The following is a 26814-nucleotide window of genomic DNA, read 5'->3' on the forward strand; positions in this document are numbered from 1 at the left end:
CTAACCATTGGCAGACGGACGCTTAACACCTACAACACCTAGCCTTTGGAGACAGACTGATGTGTTCAATGTTACTGATTTTTACTGTCTTCCAATTAAAATAAAAATTTGAGTGTCACAGAATGTTCAAATATAGAACAGAGAAAAGGTAGAATATTGAAGACTAGATGTGCTACACTCTTAATTTGACATTTCAATCAATTACCAGTAAAGGCTTCCTGGCTCTTTTGAGATCTGTCTGGATCAGCTTTTCATAATTGGAATTGGCATTGAACAAAAGGAAAGACGTAAGAAAATGTCCAAATACTGTTGGAACTGGAAAGTTTAATGGAAAAAGAAGATATGGTGCACAAAGGTGAAAAAGCAGCACACGGCCATAAGAGGATTTAAAAAGAAAGCTCAATTAAGAATTAGGACAAGACTAACCAAGAGGAGTTAATGCTATAAGAGCTATCAGAGCCTGATGTATCCAGGATAAGCTTTAGTTACTTTGAAACTAGAGTAAAACCAAATGTCAACTGAGCTAAAGACATAAACAACTGTAGTTGTCAAATATATCTCTGTTTTTATTATTTTTCAAAAATCAAGGTCTTTGAAAAGAGAGAACAGGGCTAGAATTCAAGTTGCTTGAGTTTTAGGGTAAAGTTTCTTCTACCAGTAGTGATTTGGAGATCCTGCTGTTAGTTCACTGGCTTTTATCAGGTTCATTGTGTTTTAGGGCAGCCATCCTGGAAGTTTAAAAAAAGTCCCTCTGATACAGTTTGGAGCCCTAAACATGACATTGAAAATAAAAAAGGTTCCCACAAATTAGACAAAACTGAGTATTTTTGTGTGCACAAATTAGTATTTTTTTTTGTACAAACAGCCATTCTGTGTGCACAAATTAGCATTTTGTGGGCAAACATTTGGATTGTGTGCGCATACCACAAAATAGTAGAGGTAATTAATGGTACTAAAATTCAAAAGGCTCATTTCTGTTCACAAAATGCCAATAAAATGCTGAATTGTTTCCATAAAATACTAAATTGTAACTACAAAATACCAAATTGGGGCCACAAAATGGTAATTGGTGGACACAAAATACTCCTTCATGGTCACAAATTATGAATTAGTGGGAACTTTCTTTATGAATATCATGTCCAGATTATAATAAGTCATAAAGTTGTTTTTTTTTTTCAGCAGAACTTGGGGTAAATCTAAATTATCAAAAAACATTAGTTTCTGATTCAGAAACATCTTTTTGACTGATGGGCCAGCAAAGCCATCTGATTTTTATGCTAAAGGATCTCTGACCAAGTCATGAGTTATTTCCCTTTCTTATTTTAAATGTCTGCAATTAAACTTTTTAAAATTGTTCACAAATATCTTGTTTCTTTTATAAACTGAATTTTAAGTTTGCATTTACTATTAGAAGCTTAATTAACATAAAAAAGTCTCATTCATTTGTTTGTAATCAACCTAACTATTGTAGCCTTAACCTAAACTTGAAATAATTTGTTTGATATTTTAATTAAAAATAAATGTATATTTGCTAAATGAGTATAATTTTTGGCAATTAGAAAATAAGAATAAATTAAAAATGCAAATGAAATTTATGTTGGTAAACTAAAATAAAACATGTTTGGGGGTTTAAACGCTAAAATTACAAATTACAAATACTATTTTGTACAGCACAGCAGTGCACGCGACTACAGAAATCGCGGGAAATGCCTTGTGTGACACTCACGTGCACACTTGCACGCGCGCACTCACAGAGCTGCATGAGGACGTCATCATCACGTTTACTTCTTTATAACTACGCAGGTAAAGTAAGCCATTCTCGCTGTCTCGTGCTTTAAAGATTTTTGCCACATTTTACCGAGTCCCAGTGTCAGGACGGGCTGTTTTAAAGGAGCCTCAGAGGGAATTACACCGGCAGCTGCGGGCTAACAGCAGCCTGTGAGCAGGAGGAGGCGCTGTGTCTCTGCTGCTAGCTAAACCGTCCAGCTGTTGGGGAACTAAACCCAAACTGCGCCGACTCTCCGCGCATCCCGCTGCGGGAACACTGGAGGAGCAAATGGACGAGCTGGTGAAGAGTTTGCCCTCCCCGACACTGCCTGGGCTTCACCTCCCGTGCCTGGACGCCCACAAAGGCTGGCTCTTTAAATGGACCAACTACCTAAAGGGCTACCAGCGGCGGTGGTTCGTCCTCAGCAACGGCCTGCTGTCCTATTACAGGTGACCGTACCGCTCCGCTCAGAGCGGCCGCCAGGGCTCCGCCCGGGAGCGCGCACAGCCTCACCGCTGACTTAGAGCTGAAGTTTAGAGCAGTGTTTGTCCAGACAAGACTATTCAACTATTTCTATGATTTATATGGAAGCTCACAACAACACAACTGATTTAAAGCAGAACTAAAAGATTAATAATATTAAGTTTTATCACATTTTGATTGTTTTTAAAGCCAAACATTAAATATATACATATATACAACAGACCATATTGTTATAACTAACTTAATACACAGACTCATGTATATTTGATATAAATAGAAAGCTTTCTAGTTTTTGTGTGTATACAGAAAGGGTTACCAGGTTCTCACAAAAACAAGTTTTTGTTTCAACCTTATTTATATTCACTTCCCTGTTGTTGTTTCAAACACGTTATTTAAGTTGTTTTGTTCTAAAGACTTCTTAAGGTTTCATCAGTAAATTTCCATCAACAGATTTCTTTTTTTTTTTAAATGGGTCAAAACAGTGTGGAACTGAGAGCAGACAGAAGCTGGGGTCTTTTTTCCTGCCTCCCTCCCCACACATTTCTATGAATAACTCGGTTAATGTTGTGACTTGTGTCCCTCAGGACTCAGGCAGAGATGGCACACACTTGCCGGGGCACTATTCCCTTGGCTACGGCCCACATCGGGGTGGGTGATGCCTGCCACTTGGTGTTAACCAGCGGGGGCCGGAGCTACCACCTAAAGGCCACATCTGAGGCCGAGTGTCAGAGATGGGTGTCAGCACTGCAGCAAGCCAAGGATAACGCCACTGTCCTGATGCATCACTCAGGTTGGAGCTAGTTGTTTAATAGATCTCATGTGTTTTTAGGTTTCAAATATACATAGCAACCTAGAAAAACAACAGGAGCCTGCACCTGAGTCAGGGCTATAGTGGAACTAGTTTTGGCTGTAACCCAAAAGCAACCTCTGGGGAGCAAGACCCACTTCTCTAAAAGCATATCATGTTTCTTTTAGAGGCGTTGGTGTCATGCACCCATGAGGACACCAGGGGGTGCTGTTGTCCAATTGTTCCTTATGGGAGCACTCGAACGTGATGAGGTTGTGATTAAAGGCCAAAATGAGGCTACATTCAACCGCTTTTGGGGGGGAAAAATACATATTTCACCAGCTGTCATTATTTGAATGCTTTCTCTAATTTTATCCCCAGACCAGATCATATAGTGCTTAAAATGTTTTAACAATGATTGCTGCTTTTTAATTTTTTTTAATGTTTAAAATAACAGCTATGTTTTTCAATTTTTCCAGATGTTTCCCTCCCACTCTGCATCCCTTTGTCCCTCCCTGTCTCCTCTAAGCGGGATGGCAGTGAGGGCTGAATGAAATGACCTTCATCCAAACTCCTCCTCCTCCCATTCTGGTTGCGGGAGGAGTAACATAAAAAAAGACAGAAATGAGAGAGAGGGAGGGAGACAGAGAGCATGCCGGCACAAGGTTTTTATTGAAATGTCTCGTAGCATATTGTCGGGGTAAACTAGCAAATGACTGCAGCTTTTTTCCTGATTCTGACATTGTGAGTAATCCTTTAATCATTCAGAAAAATAACATAATTGTGGGCACTGTGTTTGCATGCTAATTTCTTGTGTTTGTCCAAAATTGCATGTTGCTGGGGATTGTGTTAGGTTTTATTGTTTTGTATGAACTTAAAGAGCAGATTTAGAATGGTTCAAAAGTCCCTGAAGCCATGGAGAATTAAACCTGGGTAAAAGATTCAAACCGACAAATCAATATTTCATGTGACCTTCTGTATGCATTTACACAAAAACCTGGACAATTATGCAAAGAAAGGAAACTTGCTGCAATAATTACAGCTAAACGTATTTGCTAAAGCTGAAGTTTTTTTTTTTTTTTTTTTTGTCTTGCTCTATTACGAAGGTTTTGGAAAAGTCAAATTTTGTTATTTTTGGTCTAAATTGCTTAGCGTTCCTGGCATCAACTAATGATTTTAGAAATCTGTGACAAACGTAGGTACGTGTCAGTTGTGAGGAACGCTTTTGTGTGCAAACGCTGGTTGCTTCGGCACGAATGGGCTTAGCTGCAGGATATTTTAACTGGCTATAATGGATTAGATCAGTAGTTGAGTTTGCTGAAGCAGTAAAGCTCCTGTCCTGTAAAATCTCTCACATAACAAGCTTTAGACTCAGAGATTCATAAATAGATGTGCTTTGTGAGAGTTTGATTCAAAACAGTGAGAAAAGGTGGAAGCATGACAGAAAAGACGCGCCTCACGCTGGGACAGGACAACCTTTGCACTGACTTTTGATGATCTGCTGCAGTTGCTGCTTACAATCCATCTCCCCTGCTATTTAAGTCAGACTCTCTTTCCACAGTGTTTCTATAATGACACTCCTGCTGTTACCTGTAGGTGTGTGTCTGTGATTCAGTGATGAGTCACCATTTGCTCTCAGACTCCTCACAGTCCTGACTGAAAATACGATCCACCACTGCATAGACTAAAGCAGCCTGTTACTTTTTTGTCATTATTCCAGGCTGGAAGTGTTCCTCTTCATTCTAAACACGTTTTTACCTTGAGCACCACAAGTCAGCTGTATGTGGGTCATGAGACCATCACAGAAGGATTTTCAACCCTCCTATTTTTAATCTTCATCTCCAGAGACTTTGCTAATCCAGTTTGCCCTGATTGTTTTCTTTTTATTATTATTTTTCCTATTCCGCTGTTGTGGTTTGTCTTAGTGTACTTAAAGAAATTCTGGACTGGCCTAGATTTAGACAACAAGCTCTTGAGATCTTTTATTTGACCTAGAAATTTTCCATTACAAAGGTTGTAGAATTACGAATAAAAAAGAATATTCATAATAGTAAAATGGGAATCTACAGTCCTTTTTATTTAAAAATAGGGGGGTTGTTTGTCTGTTTTTCAGTTTCTGAATGTTTTTGAAAACAGATGTAACCCCAAGTTTTTTAAATCTAGGCATTAATTGGACTGAAACCAAAATAAATCATGTTTCTTTCAGTTTCATGTCATTCACATTGAAAAGCATTTTTACGGTCAAGGCAGGAAGAATAAACAAAACTCCTTGTGTTTAACCAAAAATGACAAAGAGAGCTTTTATTGGCAAAGGGTTAAACAGTCAAGGCACATCTTTCCTAATGACCGACAATCACTACAGCCTCCTTGAAACTTCACTCAACCAGCCTTAATGATTGATTGCTCAGCTCGTGGTGGCAAGGGCAGAGAGGCAGAAAGAGGGGAGGAAAGGGGTAGTGCGTCATCGTTTTTTTCATCCTCTTTCTCTAAAAATAGCCTCCCCTCTTGATTGCATAGGCCCACGTTTCCAGGGCAACGGTTTTCATTCACAGTTTCCTCGCCTTGTAGAGGAAGGGTTGTGGCGGTCCGGGGTGTGAATTGTTGTTGTTTGCTTCCATCCATTTCACATTGAGACACTCAGCTTGTGTGAGCTTCAAACACAAAGTCTTTAAAAGGTCTTTACCGCTCGGTCAGAGGAGATACTGATTATGTGTGTGTGCAGTTGACTCCAGTGTATAATACCTGAATCATTACCACTCCCATACTTCTGATATAATAATCTCTAATGATACTATGGATTATTTTGTTTTCGTATCTGTGTATAAAGATGACTCTGGTGACGAAGCCCCGATTCCTCATGAGGAGCGTGCATTAACCCAAGGGGTGCTCAAGACTCTGGCCAGCAAGCTGGATGATCTGAGCACCTGTAATGAGCTTATAGGAAAGCACGGTGCCGCCCTCCAGCGCTCCCTCAGCGAACTCGAGGAACTACGCGGATCCAACGACAACACCGACAAAGTGAAAGCTGTTAATGAGCGAGCCACCCTCTTTCGCATCACCTCCAATGCGATGCTCAATGTAAGTTCACAGGGTTAAGCCTCAGCGGGCTTATTAAAACTGCACGGGAGGAACGGATCAGTGGCTGTGGCTTTTTTAATGAGGGGACGCTGTCCTCTGATGTCTGTTGTGTTCACGCCGTAGGCCTGCCGTGACTTTTTAGATGTGGCAGAATCTCACAGCCGGAGGTGGCAGAAGGCTCTGCATTATGAGAGAGAACAGCGCCACCACCTGGAGGAGACCATCGAGCAGTTAGCCAAACAGCACAACAGCCTGGAGAGAGCGTGGAGGGAGAATCCCTCCTCATACGCAGGTAGGGCTTTTACCCGCTTCTGTTGCCTAAACAGCCTCTATGCTTTTGTCAGTTTAGGCTCCTTTCTGGCTGCCACTAGTTATGAATTATGATGACAAAAATGACATGAGATTTATGAAAGAATTATGCAACATGAAAACCAAAAGCACAATTCTTATTTGCATTTATTTACTTTAACTGGGTATGATGCAGATCTCCTTTTAGGTGTGCCAAAGCTCAAAGATCTCCAGTGATTGTGAAGTGTGTGTTTTTTTAGGAAACAAGACGTAAAAATTATTTTCCAAAACCGTTCATTGAAGAATTTATAATTTTATTAATGACTGACTAGTTATGTAAAAATCGGTTATCACAACCAATACGTTTTATTTTTCAACCTTTTTTTTTTACAAGTAAAAATTAACTAATTTAATCTTAATTGAATTATTTAAAAAAGTAAATCAAATCCAATTGTAAACTTGTAAATAAAAGTGATTCAGTATTTTGGCAGCTTTACCTCCCATTAATTAAACCTAGCAAAATAATTATAAACAATTGAATTTCTGTTTAGAGACTGTTTGGAGCTTTGTTAAAGCTTTCTTAAAGGTTTAAAACAGTGATTGGATTAAACTGGTGGTAGGTGTGGAGCGGCCTCAGGACGGGGATGTGAGCGACGACAATGAGGAGGCCGAGTTCTTTGACGCCATGGAAGACTCAACAGCATTTATCACTGTGACTGCTGCCAGCGACATACAGCACAAGTGAGCAACACTACCTTCATCACATGCACATTCAGGAATGCCATGTTCCCACCTCTGCAATGGTTGTGAGGCATGTTCAGAGGTTGATGTTTTCCTTTAGGCGCTCAGGCAGCGATCAGAGTATGATGAGTGGAGGAGTTCACAGCGACTGGACTCACAATGAGAATGTATGTTCTAAACGTACACATTATCATTCCAGTGTTTGTTGTATCAGTCAGACAATTAGCTTCTCAAGTGTCTGCTTTTACATTTACTGAGTCCTTGTTTGTGTGTTTTAAGGACACTTCCACAAACCACATGCAGCTACGGAGAACGAGGCGCACCCGAATTCCAGACAAACCAAATTACTCCCTTAACCTGTGGAGCATCATGAAGAACTGCATTGGCAAAGACCTTTCCAGGATCCCTATGCCTGTAAACCATCCCAACTTTTTACCAAGCAACACAGTGAGCCTGTTTACTTGGCAGCTTCAATCAGATTACTGGAGGAAATTAGATCATTTGCAAATTGACTTTGGAAATGCAATTATCAGAAAATCATGGTCTTTATTTTTTATTCTAGCAATTCTTGCAAGTTTCAAACTTCCTGTAGCTTTCAATACTTCCACAGGTGTGTCTTTGGTAAATGTTGCAGCCACAGTGTTATCTTTGCTCATTTGCACATTTGTCTGAATAGACACGTTTTTACTCGCCGACGTAGAAACGGTGGTTGCCTCAGAAACACAATGCTACCTTGCAGCTTTTTGTGTGTGTGTGTGGTTTTTTTACACGTCTAAATACAAAATGCCAAAATAAATTGTATAAACGTGGATACATGTTTAGATATATCAACTTTTTGGAAGGGAATCTACATGTGTAATGGATACAGATGTTTGGATTTACCTTGTTTCCATGGTCATTCAAAAAATCAGGTAATTTGAAAAAAAATAGAAAACCTTCTGGTAAGTCCGTAAACAGGCTCAGTGTTTGTGAAGTTCTGAGTAATTGACTGTGTTTTGGTGGATCTGATGTCAGCTTTTTTGTAGGTGAACTTCAATGAGCCACTGTCCATGCTGCAGCGTCTGACCGAGGACCTGGAGTACAGCGAGCTGCTGGATCGAGCAGCTCGCTGCGACTCGTCCTTGGAGCAGATGTGCCTCGTTGCTGCCTTTTCCGTCTCCTCTTACTCCACCACAGTTCATCGAACAGCCAAGCCTTTCAACCCTCTGCTGGGGGAGACGTACGAGTTAGACCGCCTGGAGTACGGTTACCGCTCCATTTCTGAGCAGGCAAGACAAAAAACACATCCATCTTGTGTTAACCTTATTTCCACGGCTATTTTGTACTCAAAGAGATCAAATTAACCTGAGAGCTGGAAATTAAAATAGAGAAGAGTGTGACATAGGAACAGGACGTTGCCTTCTACTGACACCAGCTGGTACCATGCACTCTCAGATCAGTCATCATCCACCAGCTGCTGCCCACCATGTGACTTCACAGCGAGGATGGACTCTGTGGCAACACATCACCATTGACAGCAAGTTCCGTGGAAAATATATTTCTGTCGTGCCATTAGGTAAGGCGCTTTCAGATAAATGACCTCTACAAATGACATGGAATCTAATTTTAACCTAAAAAGGTGAGATATAATTGCATTTTCTTCTCTTTCAACAGGTAATATTCATCTGCAGTTTCACTCAAGTGGAAATCACTACGTTTGGAGCAAAGTGACGTCAACGGTGCACAACATCATCGTAGGGAAGCTTTGGATTGATCAAGTGAGTTCCTGTGATCAAGTCAGATTCATGGAGATTTGCTCAAATCTGAGCCGCTTTTGTTTGAGTAAAAACAACTAAAGTTTTGTGGAGGAGCCTCGTTGTTCTCCCCTCTTATGTCAATTATGTCTCATGCTGTTGACAGTCTGGAGACATTGACATTGTAAACACCACTACAAAGGACACATGCCGTCTCAAGTTCTCCCCTTACAGCTACTTCTCTAGAGAAGTTCCCCGCAAAGTAAGTGTCCTGTCTCATTTGCATTTTGTTCTTTTACTCGTCTGTATTTCCTATGCCTTGTGGGTGGACCTGTTGGCACTGTGTAAGCCCGCCCCCACTGCCCATCATCCATCTGTTTACACTCTGTACCTCTAGATTAAAGCCCCCTGTAACCCCAACACAACATTACCAGTGCAACAAGAATGGCGAGCTATATCTGAGCTATCCAGCCGTACAGTTTAGAGCCAGATGCCAGCTCAGACCAGAATAACAAAGATGTACTTTGATCTTTTTGTCTGCAAGCGGATGGATCAAATCGGAACAGAGCAGGGATCTTCTAGCCTGGCGATTGTAGAATCTACGTCACAGCTACAAGTTTTTTCCAACTGCATTTTTTTATTTTCTCTTTATTCACAATAATTTGAATGAAGAAATACTCAGAAAGGCAATTTCAAGCTAAAATTTCTTCAAATATGAGAAAAAATACTATAAAAACATATAAAAAAAATTGTATTGGAGTGGGTTTTTAAGTCTCAGATTTATAAGATGAGAATATTAAAAATAAGTATTGGGATTTTTAGGATTTGTTTGTCATCGTCCATCCATAGTAGCTAACAGACCATTTGACTGTCACCGTGTATTTGCACTTGGACAGAAGTCAAACCATGCTTGCTTCCTGCTGTTCTGTTCTGTCTTCTCAGGTGACGGGAGTCGTTGAGGACAGAGAGGGCACAGCTCATTACATTCTTTCAGGAACCTGGGACGACAAAATGGAAAGTGCCAAAATAGTAGAAAGCAGCCACGGTGGTGGAGGCTCTGAAGGAAAACAGAAGACAGTTTATCAAACCCTTCAACCCAAGCTGTTGTGGAAGAAATATCCTCTTCCGTGAGTGACGCTTGACTTTTTTTCCTATTGAATAAAGGATCATTTTGTGATCTGCCTGTACCTACCTGCTATTTCTCTTGTGTATCACTTATCGTCTCAGAGAAAATGCAGAGAACATGCACTTCTTCTCCTCCTTGGCGCTGACTTTGAATGAGCCAGAAGAGGGCGTCGCTCCCACCGACAGCCGTCTGCGACCTGACCAGCGACTCATGGAGGAGGGACTGTGGGATGAAGCAAACATCCAGAAGCAGCGACTGGAGGAGCGTCAGAGACAGGAGAGGAAGAAAAGGGAGGCGCAGGCCAATCAGGCTCTGGAAGATGGTGAGTTCATGGACTGTCAGAGTTTCTGACCACCACCTTTCCGGGTGGAGTTCTTGTGATCTCCAGCATGAAGTTTCTGAGCAATTGTTGCAAAAGTTCTAATGAGAAAAAAATGAGAGAAATACAAAAGCACAGTGAGTTTTTCTGAAGAATTACATGTGTTCTACAGGCCAAGACATTGAGGGTTATCAGCCACTATGGTTTGACAGGAAAACAGATGAGAACACAGGGGATGCCACCTACTTCTACAAAGGGGGCTACTGGGAGGCCAAAGAAAGACAAAACTGGAGCCAGTGTCCGAGGATCTTCTAGGACAAACTAGCAGCAAGAGACATACTAAGCAGGTCCTGGTGATGTAAGGAACTGCTGGTGGTTTGTAGAGCTCACAACTGCACGAGTGAGTGGTCCATTCTACTTTAAGATGTTAAAGCACAAAGACTCCTGCTTCCACTTTCTGATGTCGTTGCTTTGGTACAGCTGTGGTTCCAGATTGCATGGCTTCAGCTTTTGCGCACAACCAAACGCTATAAAGAAATCATTTTGGAAACAATTTTAACTTTCTTTTTTGTTGGTGCGCAAGTTTGAAAATAGTAGTGTTGACGGAAGACAACTGTCTGTGCACAAACACACCATGTGTGAGTTTGTTCAGGATAATGGAGGGTGAGCTGAATGTCTGCTAACAGCACCAAATGTTTTCTTCCCTCTTAAAGCTGGAACAGCCTGTTTGTGGCTGAGACACCAAGCTCTGAAAGAATTCAACAAAACCTTCTGTACTTTATCTTTACATCTGCTGATCTACCAACCACTTCTCAGATTTAAAACTTAGCATAAGGTGAGCTCTTTTGACAAAGATCTTACTGAGATTTTACTTTTAAAACACAAAGAAAATCACTTTACCAGCAATGACATAAATTGAAGAGCAGTTGCAGAATTAGGGGTTAAATAAAATGTGCTAGGAATGTATGAAAACAAATCTGAGATTCTGAATTTATTTGTCATATAATTTCTGTTGGTAACTTTGATTTTTTTTTTTTTATCTTTATCTATCTTTATAAAAGATAGAAAAATATTGACCTCTCAAAGCGTAAATGCACTTGCTGTGACACACATCTGAGTTCTGTCTTATCCTTCATCCAGCACTGATGAGGAGCTGCAACAGTTTGGCAAATCTTTTCCTCAGAAAACAAAACATCTGGTTTAATACTTGATGGATTTTAGTTGATTAGAAAACCAAACAAGCAAAAAGAATTGACTTCAAAAGGGGTACATGTGTGTGAGCTGGTAAGGAAACATTAAGTCACAATCACTTGGAAAGGGAGTGCAAACTTTTAGTTTTATGGTTTGCACAGAAATGTTTGGATTAGTTCCTAAAAGTGTATTAAAATTCAAAAATTAGGAGTTTATTTTATCTACATATCTAGTAAAGCTCCAGGACTTTCCTCAGCGAGGGATTATATTGGTGCTTACTGGTCATTTAAGCCTTAATTATTTCATTAAGAATTTATAAATAGGCATTATTAAACAGAAACAAATGCTTTTTTTTAATATCATGCAAGTCCAGGGTATTTTTTCTTTTTAAAATGTACATGTATACAATCTGGTTCATTTTGTTTTAATTAATTTATTTTTTTTATGAATTCATTCTGAGTATAATTCATTAACAAATGTATAATGGCGACAACAAATGTATTTCCAGTGTTTAGAAGACTTAGGGAGTAAATCTAGATTCTTTGGGTGAAACATTGTGTTGCTTCTTGAACATCATCTATGCCAGCAATAACACAAAGCACGTAACCGTCCCATTCATCAGTAGTTGCTCTCGATCTAAAAAGGACATCTTTGTTCTCATATTGTAAATATTTTTCCTTGAATCTCCTCCTCAGAATGCCATGAATGCTGTGTGGCTGTGGTCTGTCTATGTTCTTCCTTCTTCTCTGGAGAGTAGAAAGGGTTTTATTACCAGAGACTATTAATATCTCTTTGTTATATGTACTATCTTAAACATGGAAATATTTCATAATTATTGGTATATTGTTGTATAAACTATACGGTTTAAATGCCTGGTTATTCCTGACGGGGAACTGCAAAGGTTGACAAAATACCAACAACTGAAAATTATTCCAAAATAATTCACTGCATATCTTTAGATTGCTCTGGATGAAACGCACCATTGACCTTTCCAATAGTTTTTTTGTTTTGTTTTTACGAGAAAAGGTTTCCAGTTTCAGTAAACACAACAAAACGGTAATCGGATTTGGCAAATATACCTTTGAAAAAATGAGATTTATTTACATCAGCCTAAAATTGAAAAGGAAAGGCAGCAATTAATATGTTTATAAACAGTATATAGTATTACTTTATAAGTCAGGGCATGATAATCACTTATGACTGCCACATTTGTGTTGGCCTGTATATACGGTAGCTGGAATAACATAGAAATATAATCACCTCATTAAAAACATGTTATAAATGTTTTACATGATTGGAATATTCATAATTAAAATATTGTTAATTTGTGTATGGAGTAAAGAATACAGATGCTTATGGTTAAGATGGTGTAACAGATGTCTAAATGTTAGACTTATTATATATCTATATAATATAAAGATTAAATGCTGCTCACATAAAGCACAATGTCATGTTTCATGCAAAGACACATGGTTCGTTTCTCAAAGGTTTCCATGGCAACAAATAGCAATGCATGGTTTTACAGAATGTTGTGCTATAGTGGGGACGAGCCTTTTTATAGCTTGACAGTTGTTTGTGAACCGTTGCTAAGACGTTGCGTAAATTCACCTTTTGTGCCGATAATCACAACTAAAGATTATTTAACAAAAATTATTAATAAAAAAAACATGCTTGATTAAAAATGACACATGCTTTGTCTTTTACTTTGACTACTTTTAACTTCCCACATCTTTGCATGATCTTCTTATATCAAACAATATAACAGTTTTTTAGTTCTGGATATTTATTTTATTTGTACTTTTTTATTTTATTTGTACTATACGTTGTTGTTTAAAAGGCCAGTATTATTAGAATAGTAGTAGAAATATGACATATTCATTAATTTTGTGTAAATCTAGTATTTATTTATATAATAGTTTGAGCTAATTATGTCAAGAATTCATTTCCCGGTTTTTTGGGCATGTTTTAATCATAAAGTTGAAGCGGGACGCTCCGTCTCATACGTCAGCAGTGAGATGAAGCTCTGTTCTCAGAGGCGCGTGGCCCTTTAAATGCTGCTGCTGCTGACAGACACCGGCTGACGCTCTATCCGGGGATGCAGTCACCGCTTTGGGAACAAGGTAGAAAACACCGCCGCTGCTATGGAACTAGTGATTAAGTAACATTAAATGATGCGGGGAAAAATGTGTTTAATGATAACAGTTTAGATAGTAGTTTAAATGATAACTGTCCTTAGCTTTCTGGCGCTGGACGGTTGCTAGCTAGCAAACATTAGCATAAAGGACGTTTTTAGAAACTAAGGCGTTTGTAACGGCAGCTCAGTTCACGGTAAAGGTCAGATAACTCCAGTCGTGTTATTGAAATAATTACGCTGTTTGACTCTACCTAGAGGTGTAATAAACAGCGAGTTCCTGCCTCTCAAAACTAACATGATGAGGTATAAATAACTAGCAGCGTCATTCAAATCTCATGTTATTCCCGTCTGGTGTTTTTATAAGCCTGGTGTTTTCTTAGAGTGCATCATAGTTTCGTCACCGAACCATGATTGCACCACCAAATAATTCAATCTTCCCCGGGACTTGACACGAACAGCCCACTCCGCGCTATTTATTTTTATTACACAACCGGGCCGGCATGCAAACTAGAAACACGTGTCCAGAGGCGGAGCCCTAAGCACGTCTCCATCGACAACTAAGCTGAATGGAGGAAACGGCTCAACCCGCTGCGCTCTTTTACAGATTTCTAGCATCAAAGTTAGTGGTTTCATGTGTGGATATGAGTGGATCGAACCCAGCACATGTTTTTCTTCCAGAGAGGACAATGGTGCGAACATGATCGATGGCGTCTCAAAAGGAGAAGGGGCTGTGCAAAGAGGCAGAGGCAGGAGGAGGCCACCCGCAGAGATGCTCCATCTGCTGTCAGCTGTCATCGTTTGGCTGGTGACTGGCACCACCATCTCCAGCCTCAACAAATGGATCTTCGCTGTTTACAACTTCAGGTACCCGCTCCTGCTGTCAGCGCTGCACATGCTGACAGCCATAGTGGTGGACTATGGGCTCATCAAACTGCAGGTCATCCGTCACAGAGGGGCTGCAGAGCGGGACCTGACTCCCAGCGCAAAATGCAAGGTGTTCCTGTTGAGCCTGACATTTTGTGCCAGCATCGCCTTTGGAAACATGGGTCTGAACCACGTCCAGCTGTCCTTTGCACAAATGATCTACACCACCACCCCTCTCTTTACTTTGGCCATTTCCACTCTCATCCTGGGAAAGCAGCACCACATCCTCAAATACACAGCCATGATGCCCATCTGCTTGGGGGCATCTTTCAGCATTATGGGGGAGGTCCAGTTTCATCAGACCGGGTGCTTCTACGTGTTTGCAGCGACTATGCTGAGAGGAGTCAAGTCTATTCAACAAAGTAAGTCCACACTCCTGCCAATACATCTCAGTGTTTATATTAGCTCTGTGTTGTTATTAATGTTTCTTAAGTTCTGCAGTGTTTTACAGTTGGATGACTCACTCCACGCTCTCAGAGTCACACCCTCACATTTAAGTGGAGGAGGCCAGCAGAATACATTTTGGTTGCTTAGGAGACAAAACACAAGCTAGCATCTCATAGCTGTGTGCTGTGTGTTCAAAGCTTATGTTGGATTTGCATCCCCTGAAAGATTCAGAGACAAAGGCCCCTTTCATTGGAGGTTGACTGATGTGTTTAAGAGCAGGTTTTTTTCTATAATTTTATTTACATTATCATAAGGACAGCTGGTTCATGTTCAAAGTATTTACCTGCTCGGAAGCAATTTATTTTTAGCGAAATGTTCTGCTGATAGATTATTAAATAACAAAGTTCATAAACTATGTTGAAGTTAAAAATAGCAGTCTGGATTTAGCTTCTTTAAATAAAAAAACTGGATCATTTTACTTGAATTATTGTCAGGAGGATCAACAATCACCTTTGCTAATGATATCCTGGGTTATCTTTGATCTTATCCTCTGTTCTATTGCTAAAGAAGCACTAATTCCTTCAAAGTTCATTTCTTAGACATTGTTGCACCAAACTGTCAGCGTGCAGTAGATGATCAACCAGTCACGGCATTAGTCTTTGTCTACTGTCACTTGTTAGAGAAGTGAGCTTCCAAAAAAATATAAGTGGAAATTTCATTCTTTTTAATTTTTTATGCGAACATCACATGGTCACAAGACTATAATGCAGGACACCTTCACTTCAATTCAATGAAATGAAGAGAGGCTCACAGTAACAGAGGCAGCCTCTATGTTAAAGTCCCACTCAATCATCTTTTGATCTAATTTCAAAGTGCTCTTTTAATGATTGTTTTTAGCCTAAATCAAAAAACCTGTGTCGTTTTGTAGGAGATCGTTTCTGCAAAGTAGTAGGAGGTCATTAGACATTCGTCTCTGCTCTGTGGACGATGGATAGTCGTCATCAGAATGGAGCATCAGAATAGGAGCTTGTGGTCCGCCACTGAAGCTTCTACGGCACCAACAAGCTTTTTCCAACCACATTTTTTCTTCTGATCTTGATGCACAAAGATTCTAATAAAGAAATATTCAGAAATGCAATTTTAAGATTGACATACGTCATCAACCATGAGAAAAATGCCACAAGAACATGTTCAAAACACCAAAAACACAATTTCCATGGTAGTGGGTTTTTAAAGGCTTCAGTGACTCACTGTCCACTAAGTCTGCACAGTCATGAGAAGTAAAAACTCACATTTAATGTCAGTCCAAACTTTATACCTTTTTAAGGTTTTTTTTTTTTCAGGAAACTAATTTCACCAAATGTTGTAACTGCTTTTTATTGCTGTTTAAGATTAAACACATTTATTCAAATGAGTCCAAAGTTGTTTTTAGAGAGTTAGAGGCAAACTTTTTACAAATTTTGATTTCAGATAGACCTATACTTTCTTATGTGCAAAAATACGTTATTTAATTATGATTACTCTCCAATGGGCTCATAGCTCTGATGTCATGCTAGTTTCTGATATGAAGGACCTCAAACACCAAAGAAGTACAATCTTCCAGAGCAAAGGTTTTGCATAATGATGTGCAGTTTCTCTGCCATGAAACTGCTTTAAACCTCTTCATCATGCTGGGGAATTTTCTCTTATTAAACTGGGGAGAAAAAAAAGAGATATTTAACTTTTGTTCTAGAGCACCAGCTGTTTCTCCAAAAATCAAACGAATGGATGCTTCCAAAAGAGGATAAAGTGTACATTTGTTCTAATAAGTAGTTGACATGAAAGTACCGGTATACCAAAAGCAATGACAACACCATAAGAAGCATTCAGTTCATGTTATGAATGCTGAGTGTGATGGTCCAAAAAGTACGCTTGCTTCACATTTCACCGTTTGAAGGTGTGAGTGAGGAGCATTTTGGACAGAGGTGGATCATTTGCTGTGGGGACCCCTAAGGGAGCAGCTGAAACACAAAAGCTGTCACAGTTTGACGAGAACAAAAGCACCGTGCCAGGAAATGTATTCTGCTCCCATGGAAATAGTGTTTTTGGTGGTTTTAAACGTGTTCTTGTGGAAGTTGATAGAGGACATTCATAGAGAAAATTATGTTCAAAATAGCTTTATTCAAATCATTGTGAATCAGGAGAGAATGAAAGAAAACTCTGTTAGAAAAAGGTTTTAAGTTTGACTACAACAAGCCACCTGCTCCGTGCACCGCTCCATTCTGATGCATCTATGTCTAGATCCATGTGGCTCTTTGTTTTTCTTGTCTGAGCTGGACTCTTCCTTAAAACTGTACAGCTGGATAGCTCCAGGATTGCTCGCCCTTTTTGTTAGGTGTTAGGGGCTGTAGTGGAAGGACATGTAACAGGAAGTAGAGGTGGGCGTACGCCACGCTAACGGTCAGGCCCACAGCACAGAGGTGGATTTCTAATGAACTGTTGCCATGCTGCAGAATCTATGTTCTAAACAGAACAATACCAGTTTTTTATTTATTTATTTTGGCTAAAAACAGCATAATCCTAATTAAAAGAGCACTGGGAATCCTTTAACAATAGATCAACAGATGATTGGAGTGGGACTTTTGAATGATATACCTTTCTGCTTAGATTCCAGACTGTATAGTTCATGATTCCATCTGGTGTCCATCACGCTAAAAACATGTAAACCGTATCTGACATGAAGTCGTTTTTCTGCTCGTCTCAGTGGTTTTGTCCTCGGTCACCTTTCACTTCCTGTTTCTGCTTGGCTTCTTTGTCATCAGCGATGCTGTGCATGAAAGATCTTGACTTCTTTTTGTAAATTCATTTCTGCATATACTGTCTATAAATCCTTAAGTTTTGTTCTCTCCTTCCTATGTTGGATGAAACCGAACCTCGAACATTTCAAACACATTTAATGTTCAGCTACTTAAGACGAGCTTTGCTGATTTGAAAAACATATTTTTCTCAATGCTTAGCGAGTTTGTTCATATTTACAAGCATTTTAGCACTAGATGACTGTATTAATTGTGGTTTTTGTTTGTTTTACAGGCATTTTATTGAAGGAGGAGAAGATCAACTCTGTGTTTTTGCTTTACCTGATGTCCATTCCCAGCTTCTGCATCCTGGCTGTGGCTGCTCTGGCCTTGGAGAACTGGGCTTTGCTGGAGTCCCCGCTGCATTATGACCGCCACCTGTGGGTCTTCATCCTCCTCAGCTGCCTGGGCTCCGTCATGTACAACTTGGCCAGCAGCTGCGTCATCACTCTCACCTCAGCCGTCACCCTGCACATCCTCGGCAACCTGAGTGTGGTGGGGAACCTGCTCCTGTCGCAGCTGCTGTTCGGCAGCGAGCTGTCCCCCCTCAGCTGCGTCGGGGCGGTGCTCACCTTGTCGGGCATGCTGATTTATCAGAACTCGGAGTTTATTGTGGACTTCCTGGATGCGCGCAGGTCTAAAGCTGCAGAACGGGTGGATTTTAACACTACATGCGAGGAGAAAGAAGCAGAAGCCTCCAATAAAACACATCCTTCTTGGAGAGCGGACGCAAAGCAGGAAAAAACTGACTGAGCAGCACATTAAAAAACAGCAGACACTTTAATTTGTGTTTTCTTTCCTTTGGGGAAAGGCTTTGACCCTCTCTTCTTCCTTGTGCCAATTTACTTCTCCTCTGGTCGCTCAGAGCTAGAGTCTTTGCCTTTAGATTTAATGAGGGGTGGCCAAAACCTGCTGTTTATCCATGATCACGCGTATGCATGCTTGAGCATGCATCAGCACACTGAACTGATTGATACCTGACCAGGTATTGATTCTTTTGGTCACACTAACACTGTGAAAATGGACTCCAGAGGGCTCCAATCCTTGTTTTTGAAGGCTCAGGCGGGGCTTGCAGAGCTTTCTGCTCTGCATCTAAATCGGCACTATTTTTATTGAAGATATATTTATAAAACTGGTCCTGTTACCAGATATTTACCCGCCCCTGTCGTGTGAAGGGGCGGGGATTTGGGCAGCTTTTTGTGTTTTGTATATAAAGGAGGGACTTGATTGTTGGGCTTTGGCTTTGTGGCTGAAGATGCAGCGATGGACAAAGTTTTCTGTGCAATGAAACGCTTCTCCTCTCCTGAAGCACATTTGGACTTGGAGGCAGAAACTCTGTTTTTTCCTCTGTTATCAACTTTGATGTGGCTTCACATGAAAGGCCTAGATTCCTTTCACATGGCAACCTGTAAAGATGTCTCTGTAGAGTCAATCCAATTACTTCTCCTATACAGCAGCACTCTCCTTTTTTGGCAATTCCCCTCCATAATTAGTGTCACAAGTTCTCTAAGGAGTGTCACTCAACTTCAGCCGTTTGTCTGCTCTGATGCAGGGAAAGAAACTTAAGAGTGAGACATCTTTAAAGGTGGCTTCTTGCTTTTTCATCTGGTTTGAGATTTTAAAAGTTGGAAAGCTGAAAAAAGCTGATTCCTGCTGGTCATGTTTACATGCACATCAATATTCTGACTGGGCTTTAAGTGATGCAGTATTCTGATGTTGGGGTTTTCCATGGGTTTCATGCAAGGTATACTCAAAAACTGCAGTTTAGATGCTGAAAAGCATGATGGAATTGACAAAACCTGTCCTTTAACGCCCACCCAAAGTCTTTAGAATTCTTTTCCACTAAAAAACGCATGTATTTCCTTCCCTCTGGCCTCCATCAAGTCCTGAGGGGTTATAAATCTAAAACTACATACGTCTAAATAAAAGCTAGAACTTTTTTGTGGTTTTAAGGTTGTCAAAAAAGGATTACATTAGTAATCAGATAACTGTTGTGCATGTAAACACATCCAGTGCTGCCTGTTTCAGTATTCTGATAGCATTTTATTTAAAATTCTATTTTTTGAAGGTGCCATTCATATTGATGTTGAAACCAACATAGATTGTATGTTGTAGGGTATTTAGTAATCGCTGACGTTGAATGGAGCAGATCTTGGTCCTGAATCATTTGCCCATAAGAGCAGTTCTCCCTCTTCAGAGGGGAACAGTGGGACAGGAGACTGCCTGTTACTGCTTCCAACAGGAGAATGGTTTCCCACACGTGTACTTTACATCTGCTGTTCTTAAGTTGCCATACTGGTTCTGTCAGTGATGGCGGTTGTTGTTTAAGGTCTCGTGTCGCAACTCGACTACAAGTCTGGGCAACAAAACTGAACCCATTTGCTTGATTTTTTATTTATTTTTTTTTGCAATAAAGAAGTCTGCATTTCCATTTGAAGAAGGCCATAAACGTAATTTTTTTAGAGAAAATATTTCAAAATGCCTTTTTTCTTTTGCTGAAAATAGTGCGCACATTTTTGTAGGTTTGACGTTTAAATATCGCTTCAGTTACATTTTTCAAAATCGTCTAAATATCATTAAACTAGTGTAACAAACAATACCTCAGTTTTTAAGTAGAACTTCCAACAACTGCATTTATTTATTGCCACTAATGGTTACATAAAGCAGCTTTACACCAATGATGGAATAAAACATTCAAACTGGCTTTTATTTTTTTAATCTTAATAATCAAAGTTTGGCTGCTTGTTCTTTTGGTTATCATGTTGAGGAGTTGGGTGAGATGCTTCTGTTACTCTGATGCTACACAAGAACGCTGCCTTTGCAGCTACTGCTTCTTTGGACACTTCTGGTTTTAACATTTGCAGAGTTTGTTGGATGTAAATAATGATACTTATCATCTTTGGGCATTTTGTATTCGCACAGGTTTTATTGGTTAAAATGATGTTAACCTCATGCCTTATTTGGACATAATGATGATGTAAAAGCATGGATTTTAGTTAATCAGTTCATACTGACAAAAAAGACAAATACTGGAACAACAAATAAAGAAACTTAAGCACCTCATCACTGTCTAAGAGCTTTTATTGAATAGAGTTTGACAAATAAATGAAATAAAGGCTATGAAGTAGGATGAAAGCATTCCATTAAATAAAAAGTATTTATTTAATCAATTGCAAACCAATTAAGTACATTTTTAGAGGTGGTTATTAACATTTGGAAGAGGATATGCAGATTTTTTGAGTCAGTGTAAAAGCAGAAAACATTGATCATTGTCAAAAATATTACACAATCTTTAAGCATTGGGAGAGATTACCATGAAATGAAAAATATTGTAAAGGAAAGGAAAGTTCATGACACATTTATTATTCTAGTAAACACAAAAGTCACTGTATAACAATTCAAAATGTCATTTTTTTCACTCAAGAATTTTTAATTCAATTAAAACAAAAAAAACCTCATTAAACCCTCATGATCTAATTTAAAAGCAGCTCCACAAAACCTCTGGGGCTTTTTTGTTGTTGTAGAAAAATATAAACTTACTTTTTTTCCACAAGAAACTAAGAAACATTTAAAGAGCTTCATCCAACTTTCTTACTTGAGAGGTTCTGACTTTACTGTTTTTGTAAAAGATTTGGTCCTGAAAATGTTATACTTCACTTGTAAGTCATTATTTAGAAAAGCATACAACTAGATGTAAGTGTGATATAATAAAATACATGTTTCTTTTTGACAGTTTATATCAGGGCTGTCAAACTCATTTTGGTTCAGGGGGCCACATTCAACCCGTCTGATCCCAAGTGGACCGGACCGGTAATATAAAAGCAAAAAACAGCTTAGTTGTGTTTTTTTTGGTAGCCTAATCATTTATTATTACACATTCATTTGGTGCCCAAGTCTCCTCAGAGATGTTGGATCTGTAATCGTAATCCTTGACAGACTCATGTTGGCATAGGTCAACTGCTTTTTTTGAACAAGACTTCTGCAGCCTTCAGCATTTTTCCACAAGTTCACCATCTGAAAATGGTTTGGATGTTTGCACCAACTTTTTTGCAATAAGGTGTTTGTAACTGTTGAATTACTGACGTCACTGCTGCAGTAAATACAGACGGTTGTTTTTTCAGTTCAGCTAATAGTTGATAAATCTTCTCTTTTCTTAACTCCTCCTGCAATTGGTGAAACTTTTCTTTATGGTGATGCTCATAGTGGTGCTGAATGTTATATTCTTTGAGCACTGCGACCTGTTGATGACATACCAAGCATGCAAGTTTTGCATTCAGCTCCGTGAACAGATAAAACACTTTCCATTTTTCCAGGAAAGCTCAGCCCTTCACTTTAACCTTTTTGACAATATTCTGGTCATTAGGGTGTCACTACTGATCATTCTTATAGCAATGTAACAGTGGTGAGACTCACGAGGAACCATACTAGATCTTACCCAGACACAGAGCTGTTAGGTTTAGCTTTTGGCACGAACAGAGATGCTTTTTCACCTGTTTTGCTTTTCCTTTGCTCCCCCTAGTGGTGGAATTGCGCATATCGGTTACTTCTTTAAAAAGTCACATCCTTGTAATTTTTACTCTGCATGACTGGGCCGGATTGAACCATCTGGCGAGCCGTATGTTTGACACCCCTGGTTTATGTCATTCAGTATTGTAACAACTCTTTGGACATTCCCTAAAGCCACTAAAGATCTCACAGGATCTTTGACGTCCACATCCTGATGCTTTACAATGGAGAAACTTTAGCAGCAATTTTAAAGTTCCACCACTAGACAGAGCTGTTTGTCTCCCGTCTGATTTGGTAGATTGATCTTCAACTGTCCATTCACTTTTAAGCTCTTAAAAGAAAACTGAACTTTGAAATTTCAGGAATTCTTCACATATTCTAAAAAATTTGTTTTTCTTTTCATTTTTCTTGAAGAATGCGACTTTCCTTCAAGTCGTCCCTTTTCTTCTGTCAACAGAGTTCCTGACCAGCGTTTTGCCTGAATAAGGCAGTCGTTTCCTTTAATCCACATTAACTCTTTATCACCCGTATCAGAACTTTTCTTTTCTTTGCTCTCAGTGAGAAAAAGAAAATAGGCTTTTCAAAAATGTCAGGGAATCTGTGGAGAACCCAGTGACGTTGTTCAAGATCCTTTCATAAAGGTGACAGATGAGTGGAGACCTTTCTCCTCTCCCTCCTGCTCCTCCTCCATCCTATTTTGGACAGATTTGAAAAAGCAAACTCGCTCCAAAACAGGGGTCCCGATGAAGCACTTCAGCGTGATGTCAGGGCTAAGCCCTCCCTCCTGTCTTCATACAAGGTTGAGAGGAGCTCCAAAGAGAGGATCCAGGCTCACTGAATCCAAAAGACTTCCACAAGACCCATCCATCAGCATCCTGATCTCAGGTGAGTCCCTCACCCTGACTCTGACCTCATTACTCAGTTCTTCCTGTCATGTTCCATCAGGCGTGAGAGATTTTCTTAAGAGTCTCAGCACATACTTGTACTCCGTTATCAGAATTTTTGAGTAATGGTCTCGCTTCATTACATTACTATATTTGTACGTGTTTAAGCTCCTTCTGTGCTGCAAGCAGCCAAACATTTCCCTGCCCTGTTCTGCAGAGGCTTTGTTTATGTTTCAACTACTTGAGACTGCAGATCAAATATCTGCTTAGTGCAATATTCTCCCCATCTGGGACGAAATGAGACATTATTACTGTTCCAAATGCAAAAGTTGTCGTATACAAGCATTTTAAGGCTGCTTCGTTTTATTTTTTTGTCATAAAAAGAGGCTTTACACGACTAGATCAATACTGGAGACAAACATGGATGCATCACTAAGCAGCAAAGAACTGGCCTCTATTGAGGATGAAGAGGTGCTCAATAAGATGGTGAGCCTGTTCAGTGTTACTTAATCTGTTGCTACTGTTTCTCTTCTTCTTTTTTTGCGATCCTGGCACTGGTCTGATGCTTTTCTTATTTTCCATCTTCCAAACACATTATTAACTTGGCTCTTTATCACCTTTTTACCATGAACGTGGGAAGAATTAGTCAGAGGGTTTGTTAAAAGTTTTTTTTTGTCTCTTAGCTGGACACTGCAACAGATTTTGAGGAGAGGCGGATGATTCGTGCTGCACTGAGAGACCTTCTCAAGAAAAAGAGAGGTAAAATGAAAGCTATTTGAAAGGAAGCAGATAATGCACCATAACTATGTGAATCCACTTTGCTTGTTGTCAGAAAAACGTGAGCAAGAACGAGGGTCAAGGCAGCAGGACCTGAGGCAGCAGGGCCTGGGCAAAGCTGGAGCTGGTACAGCTTCCATGAACCAGCAGCCAACAACACACAGCAAGTCAAAGTTTCTCCAGTGTTAATGTCATTTGCTTATTTCAATTTTCTGAGTTCAACACTTTTTTTTTTCCAGTGTCAACTACCCAGCAGTCTCCATCTTCCTCCACTTCCTGCAGCAAGACCTCAGGCAGGCAAGTCACATTCAAGTTTTTCTTACTTTGATTGATCTTTAGTAAAGATAAAAATCTATCTTCTTTGAGCAAACATTCAAACCATCAGCGTATTCCGTTTTTTTTTTTTTTCTGCACGTTCACCATTTAAAATGTATGGCATGTTCAACTCGTACTAATTGTCCGGTTAATGTACGTACATCTGAATGTTCTGTTCAGCAGGGCCAGCACTGCTGCAGCCTCATCCCAGAAATGTCCTTCTGCAGCGCCCAATGCCAAAAATGTCAAACAGATGCTTCTGGACTGGTGCAGGGCCAAAACAGAGCCATATGAGGTAAATATCTCCAACTCACTTCCTCTAAGAGTTAGTGCCTGCTTGAGCTTTACATACCTCTGTCCTTTATGACCCACTTGTAATCTAAACTAAAATCCTCTCTTTCGATACAGGGAGTGGACATTCAGAACTTCTCCTCCAGCTGGAAAGATGGCATAGCGTTCTGCGCTCTGGTGCACCGATTCTTCCCTGATGCATTTGAATACTCCATCCTCAACCCTAACAAACCCAGGGACAACTTCCAGCTGGCTTTCAGCACTGCAGAGTGAGCTCTTATTCCTCATATGGAGTTAAAATAGCATCTGAGACAGTAAACTCTTGATAACAACTAGCTTCATGCGACTGAAATCACAAATTCTGTTTAATCGTTAGGATTCTCTTGGCATTCTGTGTGCAGGAAGATGGCAGGATGCCCCCCTCTGCTGGATGCTGATGATTTGGTCCGGATGCAAGAGCCTGATTGGAAATGCGTGTACACATACATCCAGGAGTTTTACCGCTGCCTCGTTGAAAAAGGTCTGGTTAAAACCAAAAAGAGGCCATAGACTGCAGCAAATCCAGAATTCAGAAATGTTTGGATTCCCCCCAACATGATTTCAAGCACTTTCATGAGCGGAAGTTCAAAAGATGTCATGCAAAATTTAAATTTAGTATATGAATAAAGACATGTATGCTCTTTGATGTCTAATGTTTGGATAAGTCTGTGTGTGTCAGCAGGGAATCATGGGTATCTGTGTGATTTCAGAGAACAGCTGGTGCTTAGAACCAGTACATTTAGCAGAGATTACACAATTGTGATAATCCTGCAGTCATCTGAATGTGACCTTTTACCATCATGCCTAGCGTATACGTTGACAGACTGCCTTTTTATAAGACCATAAAAACAATTCCATTGTGCAAATCAATGTTCTACTTTTAGATATGTTTTAAATATTTTAGAGTTACAGGATTCAGGTTAAGGACACTGAGCTGTGATGCCTACATTCATTTATTTTTGCATGAGCTGTCTAAAGCCTCACAAAAAAAATAAACTCAGATGACATCTGCAGGCTTTAGTCAGAAGCTGCACATTTGTCCCAGCGAGTCTGTTGTGTGCTGACAAGGGAAACATGAGTTTTTGCCATTCAGAGGGTTGTAACGTTTCATTTTAAAGGACAACTGGTGTTGCATAATCAGATTTAATTAATTAATTAATAGTTATTTAATATTAAATACTTATTTTCTTTACTTTAGGAATGAACATTAAAATGTAATGGATTAGGACATTACTACACTACACAGTAAATAAACTGCTTAAAATAATTTTTTTTTTTTTTTGTCAAATTCAAGCAACATTTTAGCTTGAATATCTTTTCAGACTTAATTTTATTGCCTTTAACTTTATTTTTCCCTTTAAAATGTTATGAGTGTACAATATATTTAAATGAAAAAATGTATGAATATGTTGTTAAATGAGAACTTAATAATAGTCACTTAAAAACATATGGTGATAGTAAAACTATAAAAGGGAATAATGTACCTGTTACTTGCTTTAAGTTCAAATAAAGTTGCATCTTGCTTGAAATATTCAAGTTCCCTGTTTTTGGGGCTTGTTCTAAAAAAAATTAGTATCTTAAAGTCTGATGGTTAAAACCTTAAAACCTTAAAACTTATGGGGCTACTGTAACCGAAGCGGTTCCATGACAAGCAAATAAACAAAGTATGGAAAGGAAAGACCCCGAGGAAACCACGCGCTAAATTGGCCAAAGGGATTAATTATCTAAATGGCAAACAGCTGTGGTGATGATGCAGGTGCGCACGTGACAGACAGACGTGATTGAGCCAAGGATCCAGCTAATAATGACTTTAAAGAACAAAGAAAAAATAGTCTACTACGCAAGCGCATTTTTGACTGTTTTTGTTGTTGTTGTTGACATCTACAGCCTTTGTGTTCTCAATAAAAAAAGTAATATGCATTAATGGGTTGTTTCTTAACTCCACTCCGAAGTTCAAAAGGGAGTAACTTTTTCCTAAGTTATTTTAACTCAGACCTCAAAAAAACAAATAAATAAATAAACAAATTCAGGAAATAAAATAACATAAACTGCGTTAAAATGAAGCTACCATATAAAAATCTTAATAAAAAAAAATAACATTGCTCCAAAAACCTGAAAATATATCCCAACGTGAACAATCCAAGACTTGGGTTGAAGAAATAACCCAAGATTTTGTAAATAGCTCATTCATGCTGGTGACATTTGAGAC

General features: G+C 39.4%; 3 protein-coding genes across 7 annotated transcripts; all 3 read left to right on the top strand.

Annotated features, from left to right (window-relative positions):
* The first annotated feature begins 1775 nt into the window (after positions 1–1775).
* On the top strand, positions 1776–13199 carry LOC101170773 (oxysterol-binding protein 2). The gene is made up of 14 exons (XM_011481849.3): positions 1776–2217; positions 2836–3041; positions 5866–6116; positions 6240–6408; positions 7025–7145; positions 7246–7312; positions 7425–7559; positions 8171–8413; positions 8580–8700; positions 8799–8902; positions 9045–9140; positions 9821–10005; positions 10106–10326; positions 10496–13199. Exons 1-14 carry the CDS (start codon positions 2057–2059, stop codon positions 10636–10638), a joined length of 2223 nt encoding a protein of 740 aa, XP_011480151.1. The 5' UTR covers positions 1776–2056; the 3' UTR covers positions 10639–13199.
* Positions 13200–13491: 292 nt separating this feature from the next.
* Positions 13492–20856, top strand: slc35e4 (solute carrier family 35 member E4). Of its 3 annotated transcripts, none has more exons than XM_004074944.4 (3): positions 13492–13634; positions 14327–14934; positions 18029–20856. In XM_004074944.4, the coding sequence occupies exons 2-3, from the start codon at positions 14346–14348 to the stop codon at positions 18544–18546; spliced, it is 1107 nt and encodes a 368-aa protein (XP_004074992.1). In that variant the 5' UTR covers positions 13492–13634; positions 14327–14345; the 3' UTR covers positions 18547–20856. The 3 variants fall into 3 exon arrangements, with proteins under 3 accessions (XP_004074992.1, XP_020563370.1, XP_020563369.1); XM_020707711.2 differs by lacking the exon at positions 13492–13634 and adding an exon at positions 13664–13848; XM_020707710.1 differs by lacking the exon at positions 13492–13634 and adding an exon at positions 13929–13951.
* Positions 20857–23022: 2166 nt separating this feature from the next.
* Positions 23023–25255, top strand: LOC101166813 (smoothelin-like protein 1). Of its 3 annotated transcripts, none has more exons than XM_020707712.2 (8): positions 23023–23184; positions 23570–23669; positions 23867–23942; positions 24016–24123; positions 24200–24257; positions 24456–24570; positions 24684–24835; positions 24968–25255. In XM_020707712.2, the coding sequence occupies exons 2-8, from the start codon at positions 23604–23606 to the stop codon at positions 25113–25115; spliced, it is 723 nt and encodes a 240-aa protein (XP_020563371.1). In that variant the 5' UTR covers positions 23023–23184; positions 23570–23603; the 3' UTR covers positions 25116–25255. The 3 variants fall into 3 exon arrangements, with proteins under 3 accessions (XP_020563371.1, XP_020563372.1, XP_011480153.1); XM_011481851.3 differs by having other exon boundaries at positions 23024–23184; positions 23568–23669; positions 24459–24570; XM_020707713.2 differs by lacking the exon at positions 23570–23669.
* Positions 25256–26814: the final 1559 nt, after the last annotated feature.

The sequence above is a fragment of the Oryzias latipes genome, chromosome 12, assembly GCF_002234675.1.
Source record: "Oryzias latipes chromosome 12, ASM223467v1".
Taxonomy (NCBI): domain Eukaryota; kingdom Metazoa; phylum Chordata; class Actinopteri; order Beloniformes; family Adrianichthyidae; genus Oryzias; species Oryzias latipes.